At 37.2% G+C, this 20,889-nt stretch overlaps 1 protein-coding gene across 2 annotated transcripts in view; it reads right to left on the bottom strand.

The window, feature by feature from the left end:
- Window positions 1-13,976, bottom strand: part of LOC128579511 (uncharacterized) — a 35,828-nt gene extending 21,852 nt beyond the window's left edge. Inside the window, exons 1-5 of one of the 2 annotated variants that reach the window (XM_053581569.1) lie at window positions 13,932-13,976; window positions 9,428-9,501; window positions 9,022-9,112; window positions 6,333-6,389; window positions 3,491-3,557 (exon numbers count right to left, since the gene is read on the bottom strand). In XM_053581569.1, coding sequence (XP_053437544.1) covers window positions 3,491-3,557; window positions 6,333-6,389; window positions 9,022-9,112; window positions 9,428-9,447 — 235 coding nt within the window. In that variant the 5' untranslated portion in view covers window positions 9,448-9,501; window positions 13,932-13,976. Of the gene's footprint in view, window positions 1-3,490; window positions 3,558-6,332; window positions 6,390-7,180; window positions 7,228-8,476; window positions 8,564-9,021; window positions 9,995-13,931 lie in introns of those variants that run through there. The other variant, XR_008378172.1, reaches the window with a different exon arrangement.
- Window positions 13,977-20,889: the final 6,913 nt, after the last annotated feature.

Raw genomic sequence — 20,889 nt, 5'->3', positions numbered from 1 at the left:
ATCAATGAACATTTCAAAAACAAATTAAGAAAAAAATCTACTTACAATAGCAAAAAGAATAAAATACTTAGGAATAAATTTAACAAGACTTGTACACTGAAAACTACAAAACATCACTGAAAGAAACTGACAAATACATAAATAAATGAGAAGACACCATGTTCAGATACTGGGAGACTTAATCTTGTTAAGCAACATTATTCCCCAAATTGATCAACAGATTTAACACTGGCCCTATGAAAATTCCATCTGACTTTTTTTTTTCTGAAATAGAAAAGGTGATCTTAAAATTCATATGGGAACACAAGGCCCCCCCAGTAGCCAAAACAAACTTGAAAAAGAACAATGTTGGGTGGCAATTGTGAACTGAGCTGCAGTAAACATTCTAGTGTAAAAAAAAAAAAAAAAAAGAATGAACAAAGTTGGGGAATCCTACTTTCTAATTTAAAAACTTACTTTAAAGCTATGGTGCTTAAGACACTGTGGTACCAGCATAAGGACAGGTATTACATCAATAAAAGAGAACTGAGAGTCTATAAATAAATCCTTACATTTATGTTCAGTTGATTTTCAACAAGGGTATTTTTTTTTTTTTTACAATTTTTGGCAGGGGCTGCCTTGAACCTGCCACCTCTGGCATATGGGGCCAGTGCCCTACTTCCTTGAGCCACAGGCACGGCCCCCAACAAGGGTCTTTTCAATAAATGATGTTAGCTGGATATTTGCATGCTAAAGAATAAAGCTGAATCCCTACCTCAAACCATATATTAAATTTACTCAAAACGGGCTATAGACCTAAATATAAGAACTAAAACTATAAAACTCTTAGAAGGAAGGATAGAGGAAAATCTTCATGACCTTTGATTTGGTCATGGGCTTTTAGATATGACACCAAAAGCATACTAGAAAAAAGAAAAAAAAACAGATAAGTTGGATTTCATAAAAATTAAAAACTTTTATGCTTCAAGGGACATAATTAAAAACTCAAAAAGACAACCAAGTACAACTACAGTTTGGACTCTCCCTAACAAATGCAAACAATGTAACCTAATCTTCCATACCCTCATATTAATCTGAAATTAAAGAATCCCCCCCCCAAAAAAAAGAGTACATGGAAAGCTCTCTCATGCTTTCCATCACGTGATGGCAGAGTGAGAAAGTGCCATCTGTAAGGAAATGGGTCCTTATCAGACACTGAATCTTCCAGTGCTTTGATTGTGGACTTTCAGCTGCTAGAACTGTAAAAAATGATTTTTAAAAAAAAAGACAACCCAAAGAATGTGAGAAAATATTTACAAACCATTTATCAGATAAACAATTTATAACTAGAAGATATAAAGAAATCTTACAACCCTAAAATTAAAAAAAAGGCCCAATAAAAAAAGGGAAGTGGACTTGAATAGACATTTCTCCAAAGAAGATACACAAATGGTCAATACATACATGAAAAAATGCTCAAGAAAATAAGATACTATTAAATAAGACACAAGAAGATACCATTTCACATTCAACAAGATGTATATAACAAAAAAGACAGACATTATCAAGAGTAGTTGAGGATGTAGCGAAACTGCAACCCTTGTAGAAGTACATTGATTGTGGGAATATAACATGGTGCACCTGTTTTGAAAAATGATCTGATAGCTCCTCAATATGATATCACATCACATCATTCCAATCCTAGGTATATATACCTAAGAAAAATAAAACATACACTCACACAAAAGCCTGTACACAAGTGTTCATAGCATCATTATTCACTACCCAAAAGTAGAAACAACTCAACTATCCATCAACTGACTAATGGTTAAACAATATCTGGTGGAACCATATAACTGACTGTTACTTGGCCATAAAAGGAATAAGTACTGATACATCCTACAACACAGATGAAACCAAGCATGAAGGCAAGCAGTTGCAAAGGACCACACAGGATATCTAATTCCATTTATGTGAAATGTCCAGAATAGGAAATCTACAGAGACAGAAAGATTAGTGTCTGTCAGAGGCTGTGAGGAGGAGGAATGGAGAATACTGCTAACACATACGGGGTTTCTTTTGAGGGATGATGAAAAATCCTGGAATTAAACAGCAGTGATGGTTGTAGAACTCTGTGAATACATGTATATTTAAAATCCAGTGAAATGTATACTTTATGAATTTTATAATAGTATTAGGAAGTTATGCTTTCCGTCTTAGGGAAAAACCAGTAAGAAACAATGATAAAAAAAAATCAGGAAGTTGTGTTAGGTGAAGAACAAATCACACTGCCTATGGTGCCCCAGTTTTATTTTCACTTTCCATTCATTTTTTCTTTCAATTACTGCCGTGCCTCAGTTGAACTTTCTAGTAATCTAACCATAGAATGTGGAAGTGTGAATTAAGCTCTAAAACACAGTAAGACTGCCAAAAATGGAAGTTTTGATGTTGGTGAAAGTGAACTCATTTACCTATCCCTTTATTCAGAAGGGACCTTTACTTGTCAAACTAAAGAAATGATTGCTAAAATTAATGTTTTATTTTTATTGCAAAAAGTTCCTAGGGAGTTAGAAGAGTACTGATTTTTTTCAATTACACTATCCCAGACTAACTCTATTCTTAATTTAATTAAAAATTAAAATTAAATTAAGAACACCTTTGAGAAGGGACACAAAGTGGGGTGGAAGGAAAGCCTGGCCTGATGAACAAGGAAGTCTGGTGGGCCAGTAAGAATGTGGGTAGATAGAAAGAGACAATACCAATGACCAATAGAAAAGTTCAATAATGCCTGGAGGCAGAGAGAGGCCAGTGAAATATCTGCAACCAATTTCAAATGGAGAGAAACTGCATTTGAGCCTTTGGGTCTCTCTCTGTCTCTCGCACCTTCTCTCCATCATGAGAGGGACCACTTCCAACTCTGTTTGGAGATGCTCTAAATTTTCTTTGTTCTTCCTAAATAAAATTTCTCTTTGTTACACTGAGACTTGTGCAGGTCACTTTCACATTGCCTATGGTGCCCCAGTTTTATTTTCACTTTCCATTCATTTTTTCTTTCAATTATTGCTGTGCCTCAGTTGAACTTTCTAGTAATCTAACCAGGTCAACTGGGTTCAGGGAACCCAGACCCCCAACAAATGTAATTTTAAATTACATTAAGAGTACAATTAAAATCACCAAGTACATGCACAATACCCACAAACCTTTAAAATATAGACAATACCCACTGTTGATTCTCAGTTTCAAGACTAGCCTTTTATATATTTTGCTGAGAAAATAATATTAATAAGCCAGGATGATGTAAAGTTTTCTTTTGAATAGAGTTTGAGAAAGTAAAAAGTAGCTCAGACTAAGAAAGCAAAATTCTGCTCTTCCATGCTTCATGCTAGGATAAGAGACACAGATAAAACCAGCTGCAAAGTTGACAAAAATTAGTTATTTCTCCCAAGTCATGTTGCAGCTATGAAGTGTCATAATGATCCCTTCTTTGAGTAACCAATGATTTGTTACTCACCACGAAGCTGTCTTTTAAAATCACAGAAATTTTGCAGTTTGAAATCATACCAGTGTTTAAAGTATACCTAAAGAGACAGACAAAATGAACTTTGTGTTTAAAATGAGACATACCCTCCAAAACAGAATCATCAGACATCTTATTTTGCCACACACAGAACCAAATTCTACCTCTATTCCTCCACCCAAAAGTAAACATAAGATGTATGTTACTTATATATTTATCCACTACATACATGCCTGACTTGTCATAAATATTCGTATTTCCCTCCAGCCCTCCTCAATATATACGTAAGACTAACTCCATAAGACACATCTACCAGTTCTTTGCTCCCTTCTGCTGAGCGTACACTTTTGGTTTTCTCCCAAAGTTGTGTTTGTTTTTTCCTCTTAAAATTAAGTGTCTCCCTGGGCGGTGCCTGTGGCTCAGTGAGTAGGGCGCTGGCCCCATATACTGAGGGTGGTGGGTTCAAACCTAGTCCCAGCCAAACTGCAGCAAAAAAATAGTCAGGTGTTGTGGCAGGTGCCTATATACCAGCTACTTGGGAGGCAGAGGCAAGAGAATCGCCTACTCCCAGGAGTTGGAGGTTGCTGTGAGCTGTGATGCCATAGCACTCTACGGAGGGTGATAAAGTGAGAATCTGTCTCTTAAAAAAAAAAAAATTAAGTGTCTCCCTTTCCTTCCTCCTTAGAGCTCATGGTCTTTTACTAACACAAGAGAGAATATTAAGTGACTTCGATGCACATAAGTGGTCTTGATTTCTGACCTAGGTGCAGAATTTCACATGAGGAGCTTGTGAATGCACTATTTTACCTTTATCTTAACTTCATATTTTCTAAGGAAGCAGAACCCCAAGTCCACTTTGCAGTCTGGACATGCTGTTGATACCTTCACATAGAGCCCACTTTGTTTTAAGCCTATCAAACTAATAATTTCATTAAAATTTCATATGAATTTCACCCTTCCTGAGAAATTATGTAATAACCCTATCTCTTTCTTTGTCCTTTACTGCAATGGCAATGAGCCCTTAATACTGAAAAGTTCAGCCCAGTGATCTTTGATTAATTGAGTAGGACCACATATTAATTTTTATATCATTAAAAAATTACAAATAATCATTTGATTTTAAAGGCTTATTATCTCCTCTTCATCTTGAGACTGCACGTATCTTGCTCTTTTTTATGAAATGAAGTTGCAACACTTGCTGGCACTGTGATACCATCTATGACTTCATTAGTTTTTGTTTGTGACATCGCTAGTATATAAATATCTTAACCTTATCCATTAGAAAGTATCAAGACTGTTTTGACGTGTTCCTTTTGATCTGATTATAATCATGCATATAAAAGTTCTTCATCAATCTTCTACAGTTTCTTTGTTAGATGCTTAAACTATTAATAGAAAACATATACTTAAAAATCAAAGGACATTTACCAATGAAATTTGTTCTTTTGAAGAACTGTGTTAGGAAAAAAACCCTTAAAAGTATAGACAAAAGCCACAGTATACACAAAACAAAAATAAAATTAATGATTTGTAGATAGTTATTATTAAAATGTTGACTCTATTAAAATTAAACAAAGCTAAGTTTAATACTTATAAAAAGCAGTAGAATTTAAGGAAAAGCCAGACAAAATTAATCTTCTGCCAGGGAAGATTCCTGTCAGAAAAATAATAACCATATGAATTATTCACCATGCCAAAAAGTATTGTATTTTCCTGAGGTTCATGATTCACAGTATAAAACTATGAATATTTTTACCTTAAAATTGTAAAGTCTATGCTATTATATGTTAAAGGAAAATTAAAAAGAAATCACAGGTCCAGTACTACATTTTGAAAATTTTATATATTAAGAATGAATCCCAGAATATATTTTTTCATAGAAAGAAAAAGAAAAATCCCATTTATACGAAACGTTTCTGGAATAAAAAACAACTATCAAAATACAATTTTCAAAAACTTAAAAACATAGTTCTCCTAAAAGCATAGTGAACAAAGATTTACTTAAATTTTGTTGACAGACCAGCAGCTTAAAAGAACTGGTTCTAAGAAGATGCAAGAAACAGATGTATGGAGAATGGAAAAAAAGAATGCTGGAATAAGATTACAAAATTAGATACAAATCTGGTTTACACCCCACAAGACAATAATACCACAACTTTGGGTATCTTTTCTTTTAGATAGAAATAATTTGGAACTTTTCAATCTTTTATAAGTTAACATGTACCTTTGAGGGTTTGAATATTAATCAATAGTAAATGTAAGTCAAACAATGCAGCCTTCCTCTGCTATATCCAGACCATTGTCTAATATGACATGGTCTAATATAATATGACATGGTCTAATATAATATGTCTTTTGCCTTATTTCTACATTTTGGAAATTTTTTTTTAACATGATACATTTTTAATTTTTATTTTTCCTGGAGAAATTTCTTATTCTGATTCTGTACTCAGAAATAAGAAAGTAAGCTTAACAAATATAATGAAATAATTATATAAACTAGATGTGTCTTAAGACTATATCCACCAATGTTAATGTATTCTTGATATTTTTAATAGTATAGTAGTAGGTCTTACAATGCAAAGCAAGAATCAGACTCTGATTGTAGGATATTTTACCATCAGCAATTATGATGTGACTATCTGTCAGATTAGGGCTGCTACCTCTGAGAGAAATGAAATCTCTTAAATTGATACCATAAACCCTGGAACTACCATACCTATCAAATACTACATGTTAGCTGTGAACTTGCGATTCACTGGGAACATTAAGAATTAGAGGCAGTAAAAAGGCATTTTCTCTTTATTTCTCTTCTATACAAGAGGTAAATTATTACCTTTGTTTCTTCTATGGGAAGGTGAAGATCTTCATCTGGCTGGGTAACTTCATGACTCTAAAGGGACATAAGATAAAATCACTGTGGCGGGTTGCCTATAACCTGAAACAGAGACTCAACAAGAGCCACCAATCCACATGGGTGTGGTGTATATAGGATGCCCTCCTTTACGAAGGACTAAAATTAAGGTCGCATTGTAACATTCAATTATAATCTTCTTTCTCCTTGTTTGAGACAAAGACAAACACAACCATGATTGAACAAAACTGCATAATTTTAAAAATATTTTATACACATTTTAGTTACATAATATGCTTTTGTACATTTTAAGTAAAAGTTATAAGGGTGCCCTTCACCCAGAATATGTGCATCGGACCAGTTAGGTGTGAATTTACCCTACTCTCCGTCCACCCCGCACCCCTTACTTAATTTCCTTTGAGTTTTACTTCCATATATGTACACAAGTATTGATCAACTAGTTCCAATTTAGTATTGAGTACATGTGATGCTTGTTTTTCCATTCTTGATATGCTCCACTTAGAAGAATGGCCTCCAGTTCTATCTGGATTGTTACAAAAGATACTAAATCACTATCCTTTTTATGGCTGAATAGTAACTGCATAATTTTAAAGGCAGCTTTTAACATGGAGCCTATCAAAACAAAAGTAAATTTATAATAAAAGGCCTTTAGACATTCCATAATTCTGCTTTTTCATATGGGGATGAAATCTATTTCTCAGAAAGTATCTATCCTGCTCAAGAATAATATTAAAAATCTGTTAACACCACCTGTTTTCTATAATTGAAAAATTATTACAGTGTCTAGGGGGGCATGATTCCATACTCACTCAGGAAATATTTCAGCAACTCTTCATAACATTGTTTTCTTCTAAACCTTAGAAACAAGGGCTTGATTTTATAAAGTGAATCTTTACCTTGTAGTAATAGTTACATATTTTAGATTTTATGCCATTTAAAAATCATAGATAGTAAGACCATATACTTGATTTCACTAAGAAAAAATGTTATTTTAGTTACTTCCTCCCAAATTCTTATCCAAAAAAAGTAAATACTTAGTTTCCAGAAAATTAATGATGATAGGAACCCTCAGCTTCTGATAATTAGGGATGGGATTGATTAGGCTGCGGTATCTGACTAGATAAATATGGTTGGATTCAGTGATCAAGTGTAACATTTTGGTTTTTAATTTATCTTCTCAAGGGTATATCTTAAGAACTATTTACATCAGTGGTTCTCAACCTTCCTAATGCCTCAACCCTTTAATACAGTTCCTCATGTTGTGGTGACCCCCAACCATAAAATTGTTTTTGTTGCTACTTCGTAGCTGTAATTTTGCTAGTGTTATGAATTGGAATGTAAATATCTGATATGTAGGATGGTCTTAGGCGACCCCTGTGAAAGGGTAGTTTGACCCTAAAAGGAGTCATGACCCACAGGTTGAGAACCGCTAATTTTAAAAGATCCCTAGTTCAGGGTGGTGCCTGTGGCCCAGTGAGTAGGGTGCTTGCCCCATATGCCGAGGGTGGCGGATCCAAACCCAGCCCCGGCCAAAGTGCAACAACAAAAAAAAATAAATAAATAAAATAAAAATAAAATAAAAAAGATCCCTAGTATAGCTTATTGCAGATCATTACAACAGTAAACTGTATTTGTTGGTATTACCTTTCTTCGGAATATCCTACTTCTAAAAGACATTGCTAAAATACAATTTTTATCATATTAATCCTCATCCCAAATACACTCAAACACACATATATACCCATACGCACACATTTAAATGTAAATGTCTTCAGGAAAACATTAAAAGATTCATCTTAGATATCTAATTTCCACCCTTATCTGCCACAACTTTACAAATTAGTTTACCCACTCTTCTCTGCCCCTGAGCTTTGCCCTTAAAGTCCTTTTTCACCTGAAGTATCTTCACAATTTAAATTTCACTTGTACTTGGGTACCTGCTTAAATCTAACTATCCTCATGAGTTTCCTGTGACCACACTAATGTCCCTTCTCTTCCCTTACACAACACTCATCTTTTTTGTCATACTGCTAAGCAACTGCTATTCACCTAAATAAATCATGTAAATGTAAATCATGCAAAAATATTCCTTCTGTATGCCTTACCTCAAGGAGACTGTAAGCTCCCTCCAGTCATGGCTGTATCTTAAACACGTTCTTTCTCTCAAAGTCATCTATGAAGTTTGGTCACTTCTTAATGGGTAGAAAAGAGATCACAGAGAGTGTCATAAAGGGAATGGCCCCTATGAATTAATGTTTGTGTGTGTGCGTATTTGTGTACACATTTTCCTCCGAAATTTCCTGAATAAAATTTCCCAGTAGAAAAATATTACATTCTTCATCCCCATAAGTAACTGAGATTTTTCTGGGAATAATACAATACAATAATACAAACTAAAGATGCTTATCATAATTAAAGACAGCCCAGATATTTTTGGAAAGATCATGTGTCCTGATAGTTGGTTCAGTGTATGAGTCCTCCTATAGATTACAACCTTTATGAGATGAAGCCAATTTTCACGGGTCAATTTGCTTCCATTCCTAGAAGAAGGGGTGTGTGTGCATAAAGAAGAAAAGTCACAAGACTTCAGGAAAAGTAAACAAGCTTTCAGACTAAGATAGCAGATCAGAAACAGGAAATACCAACTCACCAGAGAGGTCCAACTGAAAAAACCACAGCAGCCATAATCTCTGCCTCTGTGTCCCCCTCTCTGGAAAGAGTGGAATCTTGTAGAGACAGATCTGAGGAAGAGAAAGAACCATAGACACCAGTCCTGCCTTGTGAATTGTAGACTCACCACGTTGGAATCCTGACATACAGGTGAGTGTAACCTCCCCAAGCAAATACAAGAGTAACCTCAAGATCAGTGAGGGACAAAGATCCTTGGTTCCGGAGAGCTTGAGACTTTAATACTGTTAAATGTAATCACAATTAGTAAGCAAGACATTGTACAAGATTTTAAAATACTTTCTCATTGAATCCTCTCATCAACCCAACAGGAATATTCCCATTCCACAGATAAGGAAACTGAATCTTAGAAAAATCAAAGTATTTACCCAAGGCCATGAAGAGCCATGACTCCAAATCAATCTAAGTCCAAAGCCTGTATCTCTTCCACTAAGTCAATATGCTGTGTGAAGTAAAAGAATATAATTCCATCTTTCTTTGCCACAATCACCACCTCATCTAACAATTAAATATTCTAAAAGTCTCCTCTTCTGCTTTTCTTGTGAAAAGTCAGTTTCCTAACATTTTCAGAGACCTCAGCTTCATGTAAGGAATACACTACAACTTCAAAATTTAAATGATATTAGAAACTCTGACATGTCCTCCCAACCTCGTACTCAAATATATCTTTATCCTTTGTATATCAGGCAAATCTAAATAAAAGGAAGTGGGGATAACAATAATAACAGAAGGGATATGAAATTCAATGCACAATACATTAAGGATTAGTCCTTTGGTATTGAAAAAAAGTACATGCCTTATACAGGTTTTATACTGTGGTCAAACAGGATGGACCTTATTGAGGGATGCCTGGGCACTGGTTCTGCTTTTCTGATGTATGTTATTTCCTTATGCCAAATGGTATAAATTGTTAATATAAATTATACAGGTTTTATACTGTGGTCAAACAGGATGGACCTTATTGAGGGATGCCTGGGCACTGGTTCTGCTTTTCTGATGTATGTTATTTCCTTATGCCAAATGGTATAGATTGTTAATATAAATTCTTCTAGAATATAACAGCCTCACGGACCAAAGGGCAGTGACGTAATAAATATCCAGTTTTTGAGAAACTCTACTTTGTGCAAAAAGTACTACAATTATATAGCCCTTCAAGTAGAAACTTTGTTATGCTTAAACATGCTGAATCCACTCCTGCCCTGAAAGTGAACCTTGCTTCCTGTCAGGTTGTAGCTTTTGTTCAATAAATATAACAGAACTCAATCTAACCTTATAGTTTATACCAATGCAATATTTAACCATTATCTTTATATTGACATAAAACCAAGGCTGTCATGAATGCAAAAACATTAGAGATATATAAATGAGATAGATATGAGTATAGTGAAACTTACACTGTTAAGGCCACTAAATTAAAATTTTCTAACTTCAAGAGGAGACCAGGGTTGAGTGAAATCAAGAAAATATGTGAGTATCTTAAAAACACAGAATTATTCGACGACACCAGGTTTCACTAGGCACAATGAAAATGTTTTGGTGGAAGAGAAACAATGAGAAGTTGAGGGAGGGAAAAGAGTGCAGTGGGAGGGAAAAACTGCAAAAAGGACCAGTCTTTGTTATTTACAGAGGGACAGAATGGTGCCTGTGGCTCAAAGGAGTAGGGTGTTGGCCCCATATACCAGAGGTGGCGGGTTCAAACCCAGCCCTGGCAAAAACAAACAAAACAAAACTGCAAAAAGGACCAGTCTTTGTTATTTATTGATAAATAGTTTGGACAAAGGACTGGTCTTTATTGATAATAAACGTTATTTATTGATAAATAGCAGCAAACCTCAAGGCTGTTTTGGCCAACTTACACAGGCTGTGTGCAAACTATCTTTGTTCCCTACAGTTCACCTTTTGATATAAAGAGCCAAATTACCCCTCATTTTAATGCTAAAACCTCACCCCAAAATGAACATGTATGTTACATATGTTTACCCCATGTGCCCCTGCCTTACTTCCCTCATGAATATTCATATTTCCCCCTGCTCAGTACACAGGTAAGGCTAATGCTGTGACACATACTGTACATACCAGGTTCCCCCCCCCTTCTGCAGCGCATGCAGATTGTTTCTTCCTTTGAAAATAAAGTTGTTTCCTTTCCTTCCTCTGTGGTTCTTCCTCTCATGGTCTTTTGTTAACAAGATTACCAACAAAAGTGGTTTTACCTTACATTAGTGTTTCTCTACATTTTTTGTAGGTCATGGATCCTTTTGAAAACCTAATGAAAATTATGATTCCTCTCCCAGAAACTCACACATATAATTAGAGGGATAGCAATTCTGAGGATGCAAACTCTCACTAGACACGCTTATTAGAAAGGAAATTCTTTAGCTTCATCTAAGACCTAAGTCAGGGTCTCAACTCTAGGTGAATGTACCTCAGCTTTTTAACCTTACATATTGTCCTAAAGTCAACTCGTGAACCTCAAATTAAAAACTCTTCTGGGCGGCACCTGTGGCTCAGTCGGTAAGGTGCCAGCCCCATATACCGAGGGTGGAGGGTTCAAACCCGGCCCCGGACGAACTGCAACAAAAAAATAGCCGGGTGTTGTGGTGGGCACCTGTAGTCCCAGCTACTTGGGAGGCTGAGGCAAGAGAATCGCTTAAGCCCAGGAGTTGGAGGTTGCTGTGAGCTATGTGATGCCATGGCACTCTACCTAGGGCCATAAAGTGAAACTCTGTCTCTACAAAAAAAAAAAAAACTCTTCTTTACACACCTTGAAAACCCAATTGAAATATGTTTTACCCAAAGGATTCTAGAGCCCAGGCAAAGCTTTGCCCCACGTTAGTTTCCTCATCCGAGTTTCTGCCTCCAGCTAGGCGTTTGTTTAAATATTCTTCATCTCGCCGGTTCAGAAGCGATGATTTTGCTAAGTTTGATGACAATTTAAAACAATAACTGAAACTGCCCTAATGAATATTAACAATAATTTCATACCAACACCAATAAATCTTAATTTGGGGGGGTTGGACCACATTTGAGAATCTGACTTTGTCCAGAATAATGCACATTCATAAGTGATGTTGCAAATTATTTTAAGGAGCTTGAAGACCATCTCTCTCCCAACCCCTACACTGACCCTTAAGTTAATAAGACCAGTTTTACAAGGTCACAAAGAACCAAGACAAACTATAATATTTTTCCCATACACCAAAGCAAATGTACAAAGAGCAACATAAGACATTTCAATTCAAGGAACATGAGCAATAGTTTTCTGCACCTTTAAAATTTGTTAAGAATGACCCTGCATCATTTATTTAGAATTTCTTCTTCTTTTTTTTTTTTTTTTGAGAAAGAGTATTACTTTGTCACACTTGGTAGAGTGCTGTAGCATCATAGCTCACAGCAACCTCAAACTCTTGAGCTCAAGCAATCCTCTTGTTTCAGTTTTTCATTTTGGGTAGAGCCAGGGTCTCACTCTTGCTCAGGCTGCTCTAGAACTCCAGAGCTCAAGTGATCCACCCACCTCGGCCTCCCAGTGTGCTAGGAGTACAGGCATCAGCTACCCCACGTAGCCTAGAATTTCTTTTAAAATCTGTAATGATTAATAAAATTCTCCTTGGCAATAAATCATGCAGGTAAAATGTTTAACCAAACTGCAATAAACATTTTATTTTATAATCAGAACAATACTATTCAACATTCAGTCTAGTCAGCTTGACCTAGATTGTGTAAACATTATATATATATATATATATATATATATATATATATGGAGTAAGCCAGACTACTAAGACCTCTAAGACCTGGGGCTGTGATATTTATCCTTCTTTCTACTTTTCTGTATTATCCAAGTAGACAAGAAGTATCTATACATGTATAAGCAGAAGTCTGGTATAAGAATGAAATCCCAGAGTGGCGGTCGACATCCTCAGTCAGGTTCTAACTTTGGTTTGGCTACCGCGACTACAGACAGGTCTCTTTAACACAATCAGTTATTAGCAAATGAGAGTAACCACCTGCTTCTCCTTCGACATTAGATATCTAGGATAACACACGTATTTCACCAGTCACAATTTCCTTATTTTGTTTTGGATGCTGTCTTTCCAAGCATTGCAAAAGTATTAAGAAAAAGGGAGAAACTTCACTTGCTGTGGTCCCTAAGCCAGTGTAGCTATTTAAAAAGAATAAAGGGTCCGTGTCCTTGCTGAGAATTTTAGCGCCATGGACGAGTCCAGCATCTCCCAACCAATGCAATCATACTATCTTTATGTCACGGAGTGAGTGACAAGTGATTTAAAGGTGGTTACAGTGTTCGAAATGTCATAAAATGAGCCGACAAAGAAAAGCTGTCTGGGTTACTAAGAGTAGCGCAGGTCACCCTCTGTGAAACCTACTTCCGACCCTGCTGTCTCAACAAGACAGGATGGAAACGCTCCCTCCACCTCTGCGCGCTTTCCCCAACCGCCCTTCGCTCCGAACTTGCGGGCTCCAACCCTCCTAAAGCCAGCAAATGGGGAAGGCTGGGAAGGTATGGTCAGGGCCCCGACCGCCCGTGACGAGCCCCTCACCCCAGCTCCGCCAACCGAGCCGCGCAACCCCAGGGCAGCCAGGGCGGCCCGGCCTCCTGGGGAGGTTCCCGCGTTCGGACCCGGGCGAGGAGACCATGCAGAGCGGGGGACCGCCCTGCGAGGGAGGCCGTGCCCAGCCCGCGCCCACACGCAGGTAGGAGGCCCAGCCCCATTCGCCTCTCCGGGGTGGGCGGGTCCGCTGGGGGGGGTGGGAAGGGGCTCTATAGGGAACTGCCACCCCCCGGAAGCAGCAGGGAGTTAAGCGCGAGGGAGGGGCGGCCGAGAACCCAGGTTTGGCGCCCGGGGGAACGAGTACCTGGTGGCCGAACTGAGGACAACAGAGAGCACTAGCAGAGGAGAGCGGGAACTCTTCCAACAATGGCGCGGGCTCGGCTGGGCCGGCCTCCGGGTAGGCCATTGCGGCTGCGCAGGGGCGTTGGAACTACAGTACCCAGCACCCTCAGCGCCCACTCTTCCCCGCCCCTTTTGTCTGCGCTAACGAAGGAATTGCCAATATACTGTTTCTGTGAGCTAAAAGATTCAAATTGTATATACTTCTTTTGAGAGACTATGACTATGTGTCAAAAGCACCAGCCCTGGAGACAAAGAAGAGTGACACAACTCTTGCCTTGCGACTGAGGAAAGCCCTTGGAGAGAACAGGTCTTCTGCAATTTATTTTAAATCTGAGCGCCCAGCCGGTGTATGTCCGGGCTTATGGTTTTCCTTCCTTTAAGTTCTTGCCTGAAAAATACAGATCATGCCTTCATTACAATTTCTGGGTCTTTGAACTAGAGCTTCCTGTCTCTACTCATCTAAACGTTAATGATGATGACAATAATAACTTGATTTCCTTTGCCGTACTTCTATGCTTTTAATGTCCAAAGGCCATATTCTTCACAACTGGTCAAGTTTAGAATCCTCCAGGACTCCAGAGCTGCTTCTTCCAGGCCGAGACCATTTATTTAACTCGTTTCTGCTCTGCCTTGGATCCATTAAAACCTCTCTCTGCTTCTTTAATTGTGTATGAGATCCAGACGGGGTCAGCTCTCTCCAGAGGGGAATCTGCTGGGAAATATAAAGCTTAGCGAAATTGAACACAGCATAGAACTGGACTGTTGAGATATTAAAGAGCCAGTAAGTACCTTTGGAGATAATATGACATAATCTTTGAACTATTACTATCAGAAGGGAAACACAAGTGAAAAACCAAGCTTCTGGAGATAACAAATGCAATATATGAAATGAAAGATATACTTAATTGGATTAAGAACAGATTAGACACTACAGAAAAATAGAAACTGCCCAAAATGAAACACAGAGAAAAAAGATGAAAAAATGAACAGAGCACCAGTGAGTTACAGAAGCTATCAAGTAACCAAACTAAGAATCCCAGACAGAAGAGAGAGGGAGTAGAAAAATATTTGAAGAAATAATGGCTAAACATTTTTTAAATTTTAAAAAATTTTGATAAAAATTTTAAGCCTACATATCCAAGAAGCTCAATGAAATCCAAACAAAAAAAAAAAAATCACACACACAAAAAAAATCTTGTGATCAAGAAAATCACACCAGAGCACACCATAATTGAACTGCTACAAACCTAAGTCAGGAATTGAGGCTCATGCCTGAAATCCCAGCACCTGGATTACAGGCTAATATAAGAGGATTGCTTGAGACAAGGAGTTCGAGACCAGCCTGGGCAATACAGTGAGAAGAAAAAGGAAAAAACAATTAGCTGGCATGTTGTCTAGCACCTATAGTCCTAGCTACTCAGGAGGCTGAGATAGGAACATCACTTGAGCTCAAGAGCTTGAGGTTATAGTGAGTTGTGATCATGCTGCTTGGCAACAGAGCAAGATCTTATTTATAAAAAATATAAATAAATAAATGATAAAACTAATTGCCACAAACCAGTAACAAAGGGAAATCTTAAAAACAAAGGAACAAAGATATGTATGTACCTGGGAACAAAGATAACTACTTCTCATCAGGAAAAATACTAGAAGACAGCAGAGCAATGTCTTCAAAGCAATGAAAGAAATTAACTGTCAGCCTGGAAATATATACCCTTAACATATTCTACCTAAATGAAAGTGACTCTGTAAAGAGATGGAGTAGATACACTTCTTCCTATACCTCCTCCTAAGTATGGCTAAAAGCCCCTGATATTATATATAAAACAACTATAAGTAGATTCTGAAAATTGGACAGAAGACAGTTCAGCTGGGGACCTGGCAACCTGAGGAAAAACACGTGGGTGAGTTTCCTGGGTTTTGTTTTTGCCTCATGTATCTTGGCCTGAGTGCCAAAGAAGCTGTCGACCTGAAATGTCAACAGATGCAGGCAAAAACAAACAAACAAACAAAAATCACCAAAAAAAGCCTGCTCTCTTCAGCCAAAGAACTAAGAAAAGGGCAATGTGGCATGCCAGAAAACTGTTAAGATAATAACCACTATACTTCAGCTAAATGCCACAGAATAAAATGGTGATCCCACCCTAGACATCTACCATCACCTAAGTGTAAACTGGGTGTCCCTTTGACCCTGCAAGGGTGATGTCAGAGAAGGCAATGTGAGGAATAAGGACTTTCATTCATACCCGGTGGTACTGAGCCTTGCCACACATAGTGTTAGTGTGGGTCTTCTGAGAAGCAGTAATAAGGTGTTCCTGCCCTCTGACATGAGGTGTTATCAGTGGTGACCTAGTGAGAAAGTTCAATCCCTGCCCAGCAGTAACAAGGAATTTCCCCTCCCCAGAGCTGTCACTGGAGGCTGAGTAGAGAACTTAGACTTCCACCTCTGTCAGGTTTGTTAACAAAATGTCAGTTCACGTTCCCTGGTTCTTGGTTCCCAGTACTGAAGAATGGTTACTAATACCAAGATGACAGAATAAATAAGCAGAACAAGTAGCTGCAAGCAGGCAAAGGGCCAACATTTAATAAAGCAAAGTACATTCCAGAGAGGGAATGGGTTTATATGACAAAGATCCTGAGTTTAAAGAGTGTAGTAGGCATAATGCACTCTCAAAGTTAGTAGAGAGCAGACTGCGTCAACGAGCAACAGCAGCCCCCTAGGGTTAGCATTTGTCCTTTATGCTAATCATTAATGATTAAAGAGTGGAATATTCATAAATTTTCTGGGAAAGGGAGAGTTTCCAAAACCAGTAGTCCTCCCCTTTCCTGACCTTATAGGGTAACTTCTGAGGGTTGCCATGGCATTTGTAAACTTCTGAGGATTGCCATGGTGCCGGTGGTGATACTGTGCTCATGAGGGCAAGTCACTTGAGGACACTGTCACCTTGTTTATAGGCATGCTTCAAGACTACCTTTTTTGGTATTGATCATATCACCATTTTTGGGTTTCTCTGCCTCTTTCTGGTTGGTCAGTACTTGGAGATCCCTATCATAGATCAAACATCTGTTCAGCTCTTAGAAACCCCTTGGTTATTCCTTTTTGGAAGCCTCCTATGGTCAGTATGTTCCTATTACTGTAGACAAAGCATCTCCTAGTGCCATCTGTTCCTCACCCTTCTTGTCCATACCTAACACCTCCACCTAGCCATAATCAGGTGGTGACCTTCTTCCCTTGGCAAAGTGAGGAAGCGTGCTGAAATGCAAGATTTAAATAAGATCCAGAGTATTATAATACTCAAAGTATCCCCAAAGGATACTAAAGTATCAAAGGCTTAAAAGGAATGTGAAATGCATAACAAAAGATTCATATGCATGTGGGTGGGATAATGGTGGCAAATTCTACCCTGTAAATGGCTTCTTTCTTTTTGATTAGAAGCTCAGATCAGCCTCCGAGTTTCTCACAAATTCAATCCTCTGCTCAGACTCTCCCAATAATTCCTATTTTAAAATAAAAGTAAAATTCCAATGGCTTCCCCAGGCCCTAAGTAAGCTGGCCTCCACCTCCCTCCCTGATCTCAACTCCTGCAACTCCTACCCCTACCCAGCTCCCTACTCACTTTAATCTGCTTCAGCTTTGTCTTAAAATGAGGCAACATAAAGACACTAAAATTATGCTTTGAGCATTTTTACTCTGTCTATTAACAATTTATAACTTAAACTCTTAAAATTTCATAACTGACACAATGTCTTTACTCAAAGTAAAACATCTCTCAGTTCTAACCTTTATTTGCTGGAAACAAGGAATATTTCTAGGCTGATAGCACAAATACAGATGTAGAAATTCTCACATTCAACCAGATACAATGCTTAGTCACTACCAAATACCACTTCACTTTTCTTTTTGGAAGTTTGAAAAATATCTATTTCTTGATACTTACTTGTCTTTTCACTTTCTCTTTTTTATATTGGTACTGCCTTTCTTTTAAGTGATTGCAATCATCAAGCAACTTCTTGTTTTCCTCTTCCAAAAGCAGACTACACCTTTCATGCACTACCTCAAGAGTCCTCACCGCTGCTGCACACTGGCTGTCTCTGGTGTTTATTTCCTTCTCTTTATCAGCAGAATCCTTGTGAACATCATCCAGCTGTTGTTGAAGTGACATAGTTTTACATTGCAGTCCAGACAATCTTGTCTCTAAAGACTTTTGCTTTACGATGTACGTACTCCCTGTATTTTGTTCACTTTTATACTTTAGTTGAATGTTCTGCTTTTCAAACTGTGCTTCCATCAGGTCTCTCTGTGCACCTTCTAGAGCAAAAGTCTTCTCCCGAAGAGCATCTTTCATGTGACAGAACTCAGCTTGCAGGCAATTGAATTTCTCTTCTGCATCACAAAGTTGTTGGAAAAGGATATCAGCATGAGAGCTCATATATTCCAGTGTACCAGACCATTCTTTTTTTATTCTCTGGACAATGAAGGCAAGGTCTCTTTGGGAGACCTGACTTTGGTGACGCTCATGGTTAGCATCTGCCAGTCTGAGACGGTGGGATTCAAGTTCTGCTTCAAATTTTTTCTGGTTTTCTTTTGCTTCCTTCAGTTCAGCTTGTAGCAGTTTATTCTCCTCTCATAGTATGTTGAGCTGGCCACTATACTGAGCTGTTGGTTTCATTAACCTTTCCTCACTGAGCTTTACAGTATTTTGAAGGTCATAAGTCTTGTCTTTGATGATTTCCAAGTCCCGCAAGTGTTTCTTGTCTATCCCCTCATTGTTCATTTTCATTCTTTCTACTTTCAATCTTAGCCTGGCAATTTCTTTGTTCAGGAGATCTCTTTCATGTTGATGCCTTTGACAATTCTAAGTGAAAGAAAAGAAACTTTTAGCTATCACTCAATAAAATAACATATCATGATTTCCCCAGAAAGTAAAAAATAATCTGCACATTTATGAAATGAAAGGGTTGCAAAAAGCAGCTAACTGGGCAAAGAAAGTGGATCCAAACCTCAAAACTTATAGAGCATAAATTCCTGAAAGTTCAAAAATTTACATGAATGCAATTAATCTGTGAAAGCAAAAAAGAAATCATTATATAATTTTTATGAATCTCCAAATTGGAAAAGGCTTTCTTTGAATTACAACAAATCCAAATGCGCAAAACTTTAATAACTGTGACATACTAGAAAGTTGGGTGTCCACTTTGGTATGCAACATCCCACTCCATAGTAGGAGCCTCAGCTCTGTGTATACTAGAACAGGTAAAATTTGCCAACGTTCTTAAGTTTTTTTTCTGAGAATATTCTATAGATATTCTACTCTTCTAACATTTTTATCCTAAGTTATAACAATTATATCTATTGATAAATGATAAATCTAGGCATTGTGCTAAGCATTTTTCTACATATCAATTAACTTGGCTACTTATCACAATTCTGAAAAGGAGAGATTAAAAGTATAAGCCTCTTACAGGATTTTCCTTAGTCTTCTGACCCTACCCCATGAGGCACATCTATCAAATCACAGTTACCACTCTGGTATGAATATATAAATGTAAAATAAGCCTTATATTTCAAAACACAAATTACAAATAAGATAAAATCTACAGAGGTCTTCTTAGAAAATCATGAGATTACTTGCGGTTGCAATATCTTTTGTTTCTTCTTCATAATGTTTGAAGTTGTTATAAATGTGAAATAGGGGAAAATACAATGACCTATTTTACTAGGAAAAAAACACCTGATAAGTCATCATTCAGTATATACTATGGTATATCATTTTCAAAAATTTTTTGTACTGAAATAAGATACTACTTGGACGCCAAGATTTATAATAAACAACTTTAGCTATAAATATCATAGTTAATTTTTAAGGCAAGATTTTGGCTTGTTTTATACATAAATAATAAGCATTGAATCAAAGAGACATCACAACTAATAGTGATGAAGTAAAATAATAAATGTGATGTTAACCAAAGATTAATTTACCTCCAGATTATTTCTAAGGGTCCCCAACTCCACATTTTGGGATCTCAGTCTGTGTTCCAATTCTTCTTTTATCGCAACTTCTTTTCTATGTTGCTCTATTTCTCTTGTTAACTTTTCCTTAATTTGTTCAAATGCTATAGAATCATTTTTTCTCATCTCTTCCATTTCTTTTAGTGTGAATCTGCAGTTAAATATACTTATCTTAAAATTCATTGTTAGAGAAAAGTTCATTTTGAGACCTGACTCTTCATCTATTCATTGATTATCTAATAAAATGTCTGTTTTCTTGAATATTTGTTTTTTCTAGTCCTAAGGTTTTGAATATCTCACTTCATTTTCTCCCAAAAGACATGTACACATGAAAGGTAGATGTGAAAGAACATTCTCCTAATTGGTAAGTTTCTGTTAGTTTAGTTACTCAGGAAAAGGATATTGAAAATTATCAAGTGTATAAGTTGAAAATTATCTTTTATTTTTTTTTTTTATTGTTGGGGATTCATTGAGGGTACAATAAGCCAGGTTACACTGATTGCAATTGTTAGGTAAAGTCCCTCTTGAAATGAAGTCTTACCCCCATAAAGTGTGACACACGCCAAGGCCCCACCCCCTCCCTCCGTCCCTCTTTCTGCTTTTCCTCCCCCCATAACCTTAATTGTCATTAATTGTCCTCATATCAAAATTGAGTACATAGGATTCATGCTTCTCCATTCTTGTGATGCTTTACTAAGAATAATGTCTTCCACTTCCATCCAGGTTAGTACGAAGGATGTAAAGTCTCCATTTTTTTTAATGGCTGAATAGTATTCCATGGTATACATATACCGCATGTTGTTAATCCATTCCTGGGTTGGTGGGAATTTAGGCTGTTTCCACATTTTGGCCATTGTAAATTGAGCTGCAATAAACAGTCTAGCACAAGTGTCCTTATGATAAAATGATT

This window comes from Nycticebus coucang, unplaced genomic scaffold (genome assembly GCF_027406575.1).
Source record: "Nycticebus coucang isolate mNycCou1 unplaced genomic scaffold, mNycCou1.pri scaffold_60, whole genome shotgun sequence".
In the NCBI taxonomy this organism is placed as follows: Eukaryota; Metazoa; Chordata; class Mammalia; order Primates; family Lorisidae; genus Nycticebus; species Nycticebus coucang.
Note: the sequence above shows the minus strand (reverse complement) of the source record. Positions and strands in the feature narration are given on the sequence as shown.